Genomic DNA, 15,276 nt, shown 5'->3' with positions numbered 1-15,276 from the left:
CTGCAGTGTTGACTTTGATTTGAAATTGTGAAATTACTTCTTCAACATGAAAATGGAGGGGAAGAAAAACCTAAAGTTTTACAAATATCAAACTGAATGGTGTGACTAAACAATTCAAAACGGAGTCTTTTTTTTCAGCTTTTGACAAGTAGTTAATAGAACCATACACCATTTCACTTATAGGTAAAAAATGTAGACATTCTTAGTATTAACCAACTTCAAGACAGAAAACAATTTTTTAAACATTATAGAACTATTAGAAATAATACTTTCTGCACATTCTTGGGATCCAGTCAAAATACTTTGTGTGAAATTTATGAGAAATTTCTTAATACACCTTTGAGTTTTATCTTTAAGAAGTAGTCGGGTGGGGAGAGGATTAATACTCAAGGTAATATAACAAAAAAAAAAAAAGACAAAGTATAATCAAGGTAAGCCAAAAGCGGTGATAGGTAGATTTTACTTTCCGTTTGCTGGCCGGGATATTTCACATTAACAAGTTGATGGATTCTTTTCCATCTAAAGACAAATAGTGTATTTGAAAATGTCTGAAGACTGAAGCTATGAGAGCAGAACTAGAGAGTTTAAAAAGGCAGTGAGTTTTGATCTTTAAGTTTTCATTTTTAACCTATTTTTCTATGAAGAGTAAAAGTTTATTGACATTTACCAAATCATGTTTAAAAATGAAACATTTATGGTATTGCTGTGTTTGTGTAACAGGAATATAAAGTGACTTAAGATTACCTTTTTCTATGTATTTTGAGGTGAGAAACTGACATAAAAGTATCAGTTTTTTAATCTTTCAGATTTAAACCAAAGCATCTCCTGTGTAGGAAAGATGGCACTTACGTAATTATAGTTTTACAATTGTGCAAAAAAAACAAAACACTACATTTGACAAACCAGTGTCAAATCCTATAATTTCTTAAAGATTACATTTTTTCATAATAATTTGCTGTGTAAAATGTAACTTTTCCTCCATAACCATGAGAAACAGACAAGTGGAAGAGGATCTTTATTGTGAATGCAGACACTAAAATGTCACCATGATCATGACTGGTACTGTGTGAATGACTCAGAAAAGCAAGATAGCTCGTAGTAAGTGGTTTGTGTTGGCTTGAGCTGTTTGTTTTAATTGCCTATACTAAGTTTTAAGTGCATACTTTTCCAGATTTCTGAGTTCTTTTTACCCTGAATCATCAAAATGAGAAAACTCTTGGCATGTAAACCAACTTTTTACAACTTGTTAATATCAGAAATTAACCATGCTCTTGACTTCAAACCCAAGTTTTAAAATTCTATATGAAACCTTTAAAATATTAAACTCTTTAATATAACGGTTATTTTCCTTGGTTTTATAATTTGTGGTTAAACATGTACAGAGTTGGCCTAAACTAATATTTCACATTTTCTTAGGTATAAATTTTCTTAATTTTTCCTTATATTACTAATGACAAAGGTGTACATTATATTAAGTAATTTTTGTGATTATATTATAATTGGCTTTCTGCAACCAAAAGCTATTTAATTGCAAAGGAAAGTCCTTTCAGCTATTTAGTCTCAAATGCCGGGGGTGCCAAAAAAAATGTATACACATGACTTGCGTTCATCTTTTGTTATCGGTATATATTGAGCATTACAATTTTAATAGTTTTTTCCATTCTTAAAATATGTATACATTTTTTTGGCACCCTTTATATATTCTATGCTTCTTGTGATGGTATAATTTATATGAAAAAACTCAATTTTCAGGGATTTTTCACTGCACAGTTTTCCTTGGATACATTTTAATTTAAAAAAGTTTATTTGAATTCTTGCGGTATAAAGGCAGCCACTTATCTAGTCTTTTCCTTTTTGCCACTGAACTTGAAACACGATAGGTGCTTGATAAATTACATGTTGATTGAATGGTATAAATTGATATTTCAATTTAAAAATAAAATATACAAATTAAAGCACTGGGCTTTGAAATAATTTATAATTTCTGCTTTTCATTTTCAAAAGAATCTTTATGCATTTTCAGTTAACGCAAAACTTCAAATTTTTCCCACTCTGCTCCTTCTTATTGACACTTCCTCTGAATCCTTCTTTCAGAAATCATAGATCTTCCATTCTGTTACACCCATTGCTCATTAAATATGTGGCATCTGAGCATGGCTGCAAAGGAGGACTCATTTAACTTAGATTTGGTTAATGGCATCAACTTTGCAAGAAAAGTTGTAGAAAACCTAAACATCCATGTATGTGAAAGTAAGAGGATGTGTGTATTTAATGTTCTCTTAACCATGGTTTATGTAGTTTATAATGAAGACATAGAAATACCTACTAAATGATTCTATTAAGACAGTCTGGAGAATGAAATAAGCCAGATGTGTTTCAGTCTTTTTAAAAGCTAGATCCTAATAGCATGTCACAAGGCTCACTCCTTGACAGTAGCATTACCTTGACAGTAAATTAGATCATACCACGAATAAATTACCAGTATAGGAGATGAAGCAAATACAATAGACAAAATTGAGATCTGAATCAAACCCAGTAATTTTGTGATGAATTGCATCAAATGAGATGCATCGAATCAGGATAACTACTTAGTTTTGCACTCTGGTTGCTCAAAGAAAAAGAATGGTGGAACATAACATGGCTTTAAGAGTGGTTCCTATGTACATCAATGTAAACTGATTCTGTTGCCAAATAGACTGATGTAATTAATATTCAGCTACATTAGGAAAAGGATACCGCTTGGAACAGAGTAGGAAGTCTTGTGTATTTTAAGAGCTGCCATGACTGGAGAAAGCAGGGGAAGAGCATGTAGAATGCCTTCTAGCTGCTAGGCAGTAAGTACACTGCATGCTTATTGTAGCCTGTCTTCAACATAGTCCTGAGGCAGATTTTAATTTCCATTTTAAATAACCATACAAAAACAAGAAAAAATCCCACCCAGGAAGTAGGAATGTTGAGTATTAGAGGAGAAACTATGGAAACATGGTGTCTGTCTTCAAATATCAAATTCAAGAGCTGTCAATGATGAATTCATTTGTGTGGCTAAAGAGCAGAACTAGGAAAGATGTCAGGGCAATATTAAAACATAACTGATGTCATTAAGATACTGAAATGAGTTGCTTTATGACATTAGATTCCATCTCAGCATATAACCAAGGAGAGACTGAATGGAAAGTGTTCTGTATATACTCAACTCGTAAGATAAGGAGTTGAACTGAATGATCCTAAATGTGCTGTCGTTTATTGAAAAAGCACTGAAGTGGGATAATTACTGTATTTCAGCAAACCTAATTGCCAACAATTGTAAGGCACATTATTTTGTGTACCTCTAAGGAAAAATAGTGCGATTAAATTATGACAAGCCATTAATTACAAAATGCATACCAATTTCAAAGGTGCCATGCTTGGAAAGAATGTGCATCTTAGAACAGCTTGGAGAAGGGACAACTAAGGGGAGACATGACAGCCATCTTCAAATAAAGGCATGACTTAGATGAGAAGGCAGTTCTCCAGCTAGCAGGTGGGGGAAGCTGGGTGAGATCTTGGTTCTGTATGTCACGGCGCCGTCCCAGTACTAACTGCTTCATGAAGTGAGGATTTCAATATTCACGCAGAAATTGGATGACTAGCAATTGCTATTGAGAGGACAACCTGTTTGAGTAAACGGTTGGATTTGATAAATTCTAGGCCTCCTTTCTGTTCTTTAAGATGTTGATATCCTTTCCTTGATCTGAAGTTGAGGAATATGGTGTCATCAGGGCTAAAAGTATATACTTAACATTGACCTACTGTAAAATGTGGTCTTCAGTGAGTCTTAGATATGGTTTAGTTAAATTCACTGCTCTCTTTGGAAAGATTTAAAGTTACAGGAGGCACCTATTCAACTTTTTTTCGTAAGCTTCAGAAACATGAAACAGTAAAATACAACAAATAGTAAATCATACGAGTATGTATGTATATTCACCAGATTTATTTGTGTATGTACTACATTCAAAGGAAGGAAGAGGGTTTTTTAATAAGTTTTGAGATAAATGTTTAGCATGAAATTATACATTGCATTAGTGTCCAATCTCCCGTTTTCCTGCTACAGTAGTGGTTACAGAATTAGATTAAGCCATAATCCTATCTCTTACTTAAAGCTGATCATTAAATTTGATGTAAGGCTCAATTTAGATTGACATAGCTGCAGAAACTAACGAGAGTCAGAGTTACCCTCTAGTTAGGCAAGTCTCAAACTTAATGTGCCATAACAATCACCCAGAAAGCATGTTTCAAATGTCAATTTTAGGTCTCAGATACTCTGACTTTCCAATGTCCAGGGAGAGAGGCTAGGAATACATACTTTAGTAAATACCACAAGTCATTTCAGAAGTTAGTGAACTACCAATGAAACTACTTGGCTGACTGTACAGGTACTAACTAGAATAAAATCTTAAGGTTCTGGTGAAATCCCGTTAAAGTTAGTTTTGGAGTAATGCATTCCTATGTATTGGGCATTCCTTAACTTTTTCTGTATCCAATGTTCTAGCACAAAAACCACATTATTACAGTAGTAGTTCCTGGAGCAGACTGAGGAAAGTTAAATCCATTTCCAAGTATAAAACAGCAGAGATGCTTTTTTTAAAACCTTAGCTATTTCCTGGGAATGTTTTGTCTAGATTTTAGATTTCCACTTTAGTTTGTGTGCATAAATACTAATGGCAGCTAATGTACATTATCACTTCTATGTCCATTAACTGAAAAAAAGTTTTAAGCTAGTCATCTATTGTATAATACTATGACCTGAGAAGATTTTATTGTTTTTTCTTTATCATAAGAATTTAATGTTCAGTTTTAAAAGCTAATCATTTCCAAATGTTTGCCCCATAGTTTTCCCTCAACCATTGAAATGACTTCTTGAAAAATGTCATAAAACTCACAGTGATCGTCGTCTTCATTGTCATAATTCCCCATCTCTTAAAAACCCAAATTCTTGGATAGTCTGAAGCATATGATCAGCTCATTTTCTATATAGCAAAACGAATGTTTCATTCTGTGTAAGATACTTAATTTTCACTTCCAAGGCCTGATAGGCAGCTACCACACCACAATATGTTTTTGACATTTTTATTACAAGATGAAATAAAACTGGCCCCATTTGTGCCAAAAGTGGTAGTTCCTTTAAACAAGCAATTGAGGACAATAGCTGAGGAAAACAGTTTTATACTGTGAATCAGAACTCGTCTCTTAATTTTCATAAGCATATCCTGAAATGTAATGTTCCGATAATTTGCATTCGTATTTAAGTAACATTTTGACTACATAATTTAATGTTTAAAATTTTTAACAAGTGATGTTTTTCTTCCAGGCCAACCTAGTCTCTAATATACTGAAGATAGTAATAACACAAGAGGTCTTTAAACATTTGGAAGAAATGCATCAAATTTCAAGGGTGGTATGAAGTCAACAAATGGCTGACTGCTTGATTCTTAGGATAAGCCTTACTGATACTCATTTATAATGAAGAAACTTAAGCACTGATTATTTTTCAAAAATATACAGCTCGGAGAGAAGATTATATGCCGAGTGACATAAATAGTTTCATCTTTTGCATAAAAATAAAGATTTGGGGCAGACAGAATGTTTGGAAGCTACCTTTAAATGTGTTACATACTGAACATTTATTTTAAGATGTAGTTTTAATTACCATATGTAACAGTTGCACGAAAAAATGGACTGTCTTAAAAGAAAATTTGAACTGTTAAATATTTCCCCTCTTTAAGAGAAATGAGTTTGATTTCTTATTTTGACTTAAGTATCTTCAATTGATTAATATTCTTTAAATATAAAACGTGTTCCTTTACTGAGTGAAAATTACACCTCTTTTTTAAAACAAGTCGTTAGTTTTCTGCTCAAAAATTGATTTCGATTTCCCCTTTTTAATCTGAACTTTCATATCATTTTTATTTCACTCTCAAGGATTTAATATTTGAACATTAAATTAGTTGACTTGAACATCACTATTTGGAATCCAAATTCTACTGAAGATGAGCCACAATTCTTTCCCAGTTTCTCTGCGTTTGCAATGACGTTGTTAATTAATGAGCAACAAAATCTTACCATCCTACATGTTTGTAGTTTGGATAACATGGAAAAGAAAGGTACAGACTTGTTTTAGAGAATGTTGAAACTGGGTATCCTTCCCACCTTGAATTATCTATTTTCCTTAGCATTTTGGGGTAAGGATATGACCTTAGTTTTCTAAACCATATCAAAAAAGAATACTGAAGAAACAAGTATAAGAAGAAAGGCCTAAGAGGGAGAAGATAATTTTCTTCCCACAATCTGAAGTGGGATCTTTTACGAGGCAGATTAGCCTACATAACACCAGAGGGCAGAATAAGGACCTTTATGTGGATGTTATGACAAGGCAGATTTCAATTTACAACTACTTAAAACGTCCAAAAATCAAATGGGTAGCATTAGGAATTAATGAATTTTTCATCACCAGAAGTGTCCAAGCAAAGCCAAGAAATCTATTAGAAGTATTACGTGATTTCCTCCCGTTAGGTGGATAGGCTTTTTTCCTACCCTGCAACTATTTAATGACTTGTTTTATTAACATGTGGCGGTTCCCTGTGTTTACTTTTACTGTGAATGTAGTTTGAATTTCCAACAAGTCTCTCTGAAACCTAAATACTACGCTTAATTTCCCTTTCCCGCATAAAACAATACTACTTATATTTGCTATGCATCTAAAAAGGCTATTTTCAACACAAGTGATTCAAAGTAAAATTAAACAAGAAGACCAGGTTAAATCATTAGCTCCTTCACCCACCCACTGTCCCCCTTCAGAGTCAGGTTTCACAATTATGGATTTTTAGCAAGCCTAACTATACCTGAATATAAGAATATAAGCACATTTTAAATCCATTTGTATTACCTACACTTTTTTTTTTTAACAGCTATTTCTTAGAGGTAGCATAGTATAGTAGAAAAAGAATGGGTAGGTGTTTTAATCTGGCACTGTCAATGTGTGCATCCTTGGAATTACTTAATCTCTTGTTCCCTCTTCATCTAATGGGAAGATTAAATTAGGACATTTGTTTATATTACGTGTTCAACAGCTGTAGGTCCATTTCTCCAAAGACAAACACTCGCTGTTAGCCATTGTATCACAAGGTGGTCTCCATATTTTGGAACTATTAAAAGACCTTTTAATTTGACTAGGTACTATCTGATAGTAATACCCATGTTTTTGAAGAACACGGCAAGAACAAGATCAACTTGGACTAAAAATCAGAATACTAAAATTCTCTGTTAGTCCAACCCTTTTATATGAAGAGAAGGAAACAATTCAAGAACATCAATTATTTATCTTATATCAAATTATGTTCTCTTACTGCCGAGACCAAAACCTCTTAACTCCTTGCTTTATTATTCCAAAGCTAATTTCCTTTGTACTACGTGTGTATTTTCACTTACATTAACATAAAAAAAATAAAAGACTAACAGGTGGTGAGAATTTAGGCAATCTAGCCAGCACTTCCAGTATGGTATTATGAATTTACAAATAAGAAGTGACTATCTGTGCTTTTTGCTTTCCTTTCTCAATTGCAAACATAAAGGCCATATGCAAACATTTTAACTGTAACAAAAATATTTTTAATAATCATTCTTTACTATTTCAAACAAAATGCAAAGTCTCTGGGAGCTTCCTTTCCTGCTTAATTTTGAACTAGGTGATAATGTAAGATTCTTTCCTTTCTAATATAAATATCTAGAAATAGTAATTTCAATAATAATTACATGATCAACATAACAAATAAGGTTTATGGACAGGAAAAAATGTAAAATAATTAGGAAAAATAGTAGCCAAATAGGAACCTTATTCTGAATTTAAAATTCTGAGGTTAATAACAAATATTTGACATTTACAATGAAGCATGGCAAGAAAGTTAATTTTTTGATATTGGCAAGCTAGAAATGATGTAGTACAACTGTAAGCATTTTTAAGTTAAGACTAAATAAAAAGGAAACTTAATTTTCTATGACAACAAAATCTACAGTTACATAAACTGAATGAAAAAGAAAAGATAAAGATTTTCTATATGGTTTTCTTTGATTGGATCACTCATGCTTATTCCTATGTAATTATTCTAGTTGCAAACATCAAAAATCTTTCCAGAATGTGAATTCTAATGAGAAAAGGTGATACAATATTAATTTTTTCCCTTATGTGTTTTAGCTATTAGAGTATATAGTAGCAGTTTGTTATTGAAAAACTTCACAATGTGCAAATTTTTAAAACAGTGTATAAACATTTTCCCAACATGCTCTGAATTCCTTCTATTCCTAGGATTCCAAAGCCCTCCTTATAATTCTTTTTAGAATCCTTTAACAAAAGTATATATACATATTAAATTTATATTGTAACTTTAACATCAGTCACGGGACTTCTTGAAGAATACTGAATATGAGAACAAATGATAAGAGTGTTTAGATAGGTCTTCTTTTTCTTTTGAAAAGAATTTCATCAAGGCTTGGCCCTGATTCTCCTGAAAACATTGCTGCAGTGATGTACATCAAATAAGTCAGTTTAGTTCTGAGTATTACATTTTTTATCTTAATTGATGGAAAACTACATAAGCAAAGGAAGGACTAGTTTGTGTGTGTGTGTGTGTGTGTGTGTGTGAGTTGCTGTGCTGCCTCTGACCTCCACAGGAAAGGAAACAGAAGATGTTAAGTGACCTCACAGCTTAGTATCTCTGGGATCCCTGGGGTTCTTACTACTATGGGTTTAAGACCTAGCCAGACCATCAGCTCTGATGTGTCTTTTGGAGCAAAAATTAATATAAGACCTGGTGTGTGTGTGTGTGTGTGTACATATATATGTGTGTGTGTGTGTGTGTGTGTGTGTGTGTGTGTGTGTGTATATATATATATATATATATATATATATATATATCACAATATAATACCGGTTCTTACATTAATTTTTGCTCCAAAACACGCATTAGAGCTGATGGTCTGGCTGGGTCTTATTTTTGGGGAAACGGTATTCTAACTTAGAGAGTCAATGGTTACCCATTTTCAGAAACTGAGAGGCTGACATGTCCAACCTTCCTTGGAAATGTGATAAGGCAGCCCCACCTCAAGTAAATGAAGCTAAAAACATACACATTATTCAATTAAGGGTAAAATAAAAACTGACAATTTGGGAAGTCTTGATATGACTGACTTTCAATAAGAAAGACATAATGCAAGGATTCAGAAAAGAATTTAAAAATAGGAAATAAAAGGAGAAAGCACATGTTTAAAGCACAGAAGGCTAGATGGCAAAAGTTACTTCAAATACTTTAAGAATCGTCATAAGGAAGGAAAGTGACTAAATGAAGAACTCTAAAGAGAATGGATTTGAAAGCCCTTAAACATTTAGGTTAAATTAAGACAGAATTTTCTGATATTAGTTCTCTAGACTTAGAAGACTGTCTTGCTTCAGTTTTGAGGCAGAGGAGGGCTCATTCACAGAACTCTGAGCTCTGGAATCATTGGAAATGAACCATATTCATTAAATTATTTTAGACACCCCATCCCTGTTTTATAAACACTAGTAAGAGTCAATTCTGCCTCAAGGTTAAATTGCTCAGCATACCAAGCTTGAATAATTGGGTCTGGCTTTTTAGCCTTCTTGAAAAGGCAGATTATATAACCTGCAGTAGGAAAGAGATTCAGACTGAAGAGCCGGGATCTCAGGTGAAGCTGTTTCAACTATCACCTCACTTTTCCTTCAGGTAATGTAATCACTAACAATTGTCTTTATGCCAACAGAAAGGGAAGAAAATTCCTAGGTAAAGAAAAAAAGAAATCTACTCCTTCAAAACTTGAAAGGTATTAAAGTATAAAGTGTCTTCCTGATTTTAAAGTTTTCCAAACCCCGCATCTTCTTAATTTATTCTTTCTGTAATTAAATTTGCTTTGCTCCTGGCTTGGAAATACTGTTGTGTGTACCCGCCCCATAAGGGAATGTAGTACTTCAAAGTAACGTACTAGCACTGCAGTTGGCAGGTACTCAATACTAGCTAAGTAATATTTGAAATCCAAGAAAGAGAAGTCAATTCCATGTTTGGGTGTTTCCACATTCATCAGGAACATAACTGATTCAAGAGGATATTCATTTGGGACTTGCAAATCAAGAAAAAAGGTATGTTTATGTATTTTGCAAAGGAGTGAACATTCTGATTCTTAAAAATGGCAAGTCGAAAAAGTTCTCGAGTTTGATATTAGGATAGAAGTGTGGCTTGGGAAAAAAAAATCTTAACTTTTAAAAAAAGTCACGAAAAGAGTAGAGGCTGAAGGTATGCACGGGGGCAGCCACGAGAAGAACAAGGAGAGCAGAACGCAGCTCTAGAAACGGTACCTGTTCCAAAGTGGATCTGCACGCTGCTGTCGCCATGCATAGAGCTCCTGGAAAGCTCATCTACAAATCCTGGGGCGGGCCTAGGGTGGCAAGACTCCTACGGAGGGAAGCAAAACAGAAAGGATTCTCGGGAGTCCCGGAGCGAGGGGGCGGTCCTAATGGGGACAGTCGTGTCTCCTTTCAGGGCCGCAAGCTTCTCCACCTGCTTCCTTCGGTCCTTAATCATTCTCAGCCTTGGGAGAAATCGAGTGGAGTCAACCCAGCTTCAGTATACCTAAATTGCCGCGAGGTCTACCCAGGACCCAGGTAGCGAGTTTCCTTGGTCTCGCCGGTCGCAGGCCCCTGCCCCCACGCATGTTACCTCCACAGGAAACTCCGCCCGACTCAGCCTCTTTCACTCCTATTCTGCCGCCCTCGGGTCCGGGCTGGGGCAGCGGCCTGAGACGACCATTACCGCACTCTCTGGGGGTGCGAAGGATGCGGGGGTGGGCAGGAAGGGGGGGAGTCACGCCTTCTGCCCGGAGCTTGTTTGTCCGCGGGGTGGGAACTGAAGACAGGGTCTCCCCAGGGCGCGCCCAGCACACGCCGCTCTCTGCGGGCTTCCACCCCAGGCCGCCGGGTCCCCGCTGTCCGTTTCCAGGGGAACGAACGCCCGCTGCTTGGCAGCGCTCACTCTCCTTGCCGGCTGACCAATCCCCGTTTGGAGTTCAAGATTCCCGCCGCTCCACTTACACCGCACTCTCTCCCTCTTGCCTTTCTTATTTTCTTTCCTTCTTCTTTTAACTTTCACTCCGGTTAAACTGCACTGATCCTAAGCTATCATCTCGGACGTCCCTCCAAGGGGATTTAACAAGGCTCCCGAGCGCAAGCCGCCGCTATCCGCCTCTTGCTCACGGAGACGCCCCCGGGACGAGGCTCCACCACCCAGGTCGACGGCGGGTGGGGCTGGGCGGAGCCACATCCCGTTCGGGGTTCCCCCCCAGTTCGCCCAGTTCAGCCGCTCCTGCCCTCGGGGCAGCTGCCCCGCGAGTCCGCAGAGAAGCGGCAGGCGGGCGATGGAGACCGGGAGACACTCGGCGAGAGGAGGCGGGGTGGGGGAGGCGGGGAGAGCGCGCGGGCGGAGGCTGCCAGGGGGCGCTGGAGGAAGGAGTCGCCCGTGCGCTCCTCGCGCCCGAGGGTGCAGGAGGCTCTGAAGCCGCGGCAGCACCGCGAGCCTCCCGGGCACGGGCGGCGGCGAGGCTGGGGGGTGGGGGGCGCTGCCGCGGCCGGGGGCGTCGCGGGCCCCGGCCCCTTTGTTCTCGCGCGCTCCCCCTCGCCGCCCACTCCCCTGCTGTCGCGCGGCGGCGGCGGCGGCGGCTCCTCCCGCCCGAGGCAGTCGGGCAGGGCGCCGGGGGCGGGAGGGGGCGGGGGGAGCGCGCCAGCCGCCCGGAGTGGGGGGCGATGGCGAAGCTCCGGGTGGCTTACGAGTACACGGAAGCCGAGGACAAGAGCATCCGGCTCGGCTTGTTTCTCATCATCTCCGGCGTCGTGTCGCTTTTCATCTTCGGCTTCTGCTGGCTCAGTCCCGCGCTGCAGGACCTGCAAGCCACGGCGGCCAACTGCACGGTGCTGTCGGTGCAGCAGCTCGGCGAGGTGTTCGAGTGCACGTTCACCTGTGGCGCCGACTGCAGGGGCACTTCGCAGTACCCCTGCGTCCAGGTCTACGTGAACAACTCCGAGTCCAACTCCAGGGCGCTGCTGCACAGCGACGAGCACCAGCTCCTGACAAACCCTAAGGTAAGGGCGCCGGGCGAGAGATGCCTCGCTTCTGCGGAGGTCTTGAGGTTTGGGGGAGCCTCAGGGGTAGACCGCTCGCGGGGTGGGCTCGGAATACGCTCGCGTTACTAGGAGTAGACAAGGCGTCGCAGGCTGTACTCAAACCAGGAGTAAGTACATCGGGGAGCCCCGGAGCTCTGGTCCTATAGGTGGGCTTGTGGGCGGCGATCCCGGGTGCCCTGAGGCTTTCTTTACACGCCTGTCTTGCCTGGTCTCAGATTTTGAGGTCTTGGTCCAGGTCAGATCCGGCTCCTACAGGACAGGTTTTGGAGAAACGCAAGAAGAGGAAAGTTAACTTTCCCTGCGATTAATGCCAGTGGGTAGCGGGAATCCACTACTGCCGCGCACGGTCAAGGCCGGAGCTCCCACTGGCCGCGTCAAGAACTCGCCTGGGAAGATTCAGGTGTTCTCTGAGCCCCCTTGAATGGTGTTACAGGGTTCCTTGCCTTTTAACTCTAGACAGACGTATTTTTTAACTTGGGGTCCAAAGATGAGCTTTTGAGGATGGACAAACGAAGTAGAATCAAATGCGAAATTCTGTATAGGTCCATTGGGGAGGGGACAGTGGACTCACAGTTTTCGTGAGATAGATTCTCAAAATGGTCTAGAGAAATTGGGAGCATCTGGAGAACGGTAAAACTTGCTGAAAATAGAAAAATCCTCCGTGAAATGCACCAAATATCCCTTCCCTGGCAACTTTTTTCGTTCTCACAAGCAAAAGAGAAAAAACCTGGTTAGGACTCCAGGGACGGAGAGCAGCGAGAGGAAGACTCAGCAAACTGTTCCCCCTGGAGCAAAAACTTATAAAAAGCAGTGTCCTCAGTCTGTGATCTAATTGAGCTTTGTAGTACACCTGGTTCTGCAAGAGGGATTTTCTTTCTTCTTCTCTTGGTCTTTTTTACTATCTTTGTTGCTTCCCTATGAAAGTGGAGGGTGTGTATCTTCTTTCAAGTTACTGACATTTTCCCTCCTTGTGAGGGTTTTGTTGACCATCAAGCAGGAAAACAGTCCAAAAGGGAATGAATCCTGTATACACAGGAAAACTTTCTGTGAAATGTGAGAAGATATAATTATATCAATCCAAAAGAAAGCATTTCTATGTTAATATTTTTAAAGTATTTAAAATAAGCTTACCATTTCTCTACAGCAAAACTCCTGGTCTTATCTCCAAAACGATAAATTCTTGAATTTAGGAAAAATTTTTAAAGGGATTCCTTTTAAAAAATATGACTCCTCTTAAAAAAAGACATTCCTCTGATAAATGAATATTCATTTACCTGTAAAATGAAGATAACATATAAACAGTAAATACAGAAATACAGAATTTAGACAGATTGTAATGTTCAAAGTCTTGAAAAGCAATAATGTCTCAAAGACAAGTAGTTCGAAGTTAGTCTACTTAATGCTCAGGAATTTCAAAAGAAATCTCAGGGCTTTAGAAACATCACTTTTTCCCCCCAGATTAAGCCATTAATATAAAGAAAGATGCCAAGCAGCAATAGTGATTCAGAAATTGCATGGTAGTTTATCATCTAGGAGGTGTTAAAATTAGTGAAATAGTGCTAATTAGCTTACTATACTGGTTCAGTCACTAATAAATTACATACACATATACGAGTAAATGGCTAATACTAATAAAGACATTGAGAAGTTAGAATTTATTTTAAAAGGCAGTTTCCCAATTTCCAGGCAATTTTGAAGGATCTGGCAGAAAAAGTAAATTGAAATGATTAGGACATAGATTTTTAGACCACTTGGAACAAGTCATAATGCTTTATGTAATACTACAATTTTCTCCTTTTGTTACAAATAATCTATTTTCTTCTACTGCCAGTTCAGATCCTGGCAACTATTGTTTTGAAGAAGTAGCTGAACAAAATAACGTTGTATAAAGTATTGAAGAAATGACAGCATTAGTGAAAGATGTATCTGTTACAGAAAATGATGAACAACATGCCAGTCAATTTACTGAAGGTTTCCGCAGCCAAATCAGTATACATACAGCTCTGTATCCAAATTATGATGCAGTGTAGTATTTATAGGACATAAGTTTGTTCTTTTACAGTTATCTTTCTATTTTGGGGCAATTAAATGCTCAATTTGGAAATTCTTGTAAGCAATTAGTGATGGAAAAATTCAATGTCACCAAAATGTTGTGCCGGAGTCCAGCACATAAGCGGAATGTTTCCCCAGTGTCCTTGCAATTAGGCAGTACCCAGTGCCCATTTCTGTTGCATTTTGGCTGCCTACATATCTCTCTCTCTCTCTTTTTTTTTTTTTTTGCCTTACCTTACCTCTATTGAAGGCCCATTATCCGCCTATTCCCTTTGTAGAATGCCTGGATTCCCTACAGTGTCATGGATGCCAATGACCTTCAGCCTTCTGTTCTTTATGACCCCTCCTACCACGGGAAACCATTTAGGGAATCACTTTTTAGAAAAAAGAGAACAAGGCTTTTTCTCCCTCCCTCGAATTTGCTGTCTTAATTACAGCACAAGGCCTGGAAAAGGAAAAACATTGCAACTACGTAACATCTTAACCATAGACTACTAAAGAAGCTAGTGTGAAAAAATTTGACCTTTGACTAATAATTTCTTTAAAGTGTCTTCAAGTCATATTCAAGTTATTTATGTTTTGAATCATATCCTTATGGTCCACAGTAATCACTGTATCTAGTCGTGTAATATAGTATTCAAGTCAACCAATTATACACATGACAGTGATCTGCTCTGTGAATTAACTGTAGCAAAATCTAAATTTGTGATCAACTTCCTCTTGATACTATTCCCATCACTGCATAATTTCTTTGTGACTTGTGTATGCCAAGGGTTTTGATTCTCACTGTGACTGCACGTTAGAACCACCAGGAGAACTTGAAAAAGAAATTCTAATGCCTTGGTCCAGCCCTCGAAGATTGGTACTTGGTTGTGGGTGCGTCTTGGGCAGTCCCGTTTTTTAAACAGTTTTGCAAGTGATTCTAATGGGGAGACAGAGTCAAAAACCAGTGGGTTAGAGAAAGCACTCATCTATTGATCAAGAAAAGTAAAATAACCAAAAGGATT

General features: G+C 38.4%; 1 protein-coding gene across 1 annotated transcript in view; it reads left to right on the top strand.

Annotated features, from left to right (window-relative positions):
- Positions 1-11,704: 11,704 nt before the first annotated feature.
- The window catches only part of KCNMB4 (potassium calcium-activated channel subfamily M regulatory beta subunit 4), a 55,580-nt gene continuing 52,008 nt past the window's right edge, over positions 11,705-15,276 (top strand). Inside the window, exon 1 of the mRNA XM_019748944.2 lies at positions 11,705-12,175. Coding sequence (XP_019604503.1) covers positions 11,840-12,175 — 336 coding nt within the window. The 5' untranslated portion in view covers positions 11,705-11,839. The remainder of the gene's footprint in view (positions 12,176-15,276) is intronic.

This window comes from Rhinolophus sinicus, linkage group LG02, assembly GCF_036562045.2.
Source record: "Rhinolophus sinicus isolate RSC01 linkage group LG02, ASM3656204v1, whole genome shotgun sequence".
Classification (NCBI taxonomy): domain Eukaryota; kingdom Metazoa; phylum Chordata; class Mammalia; order Chiroptera; family Rhinolophidae; genus Rhinolophus; species Rhinolophus sinicus.
This window is presented reverse-complemented; position numbering and strand designations above follow the sequence as displayed.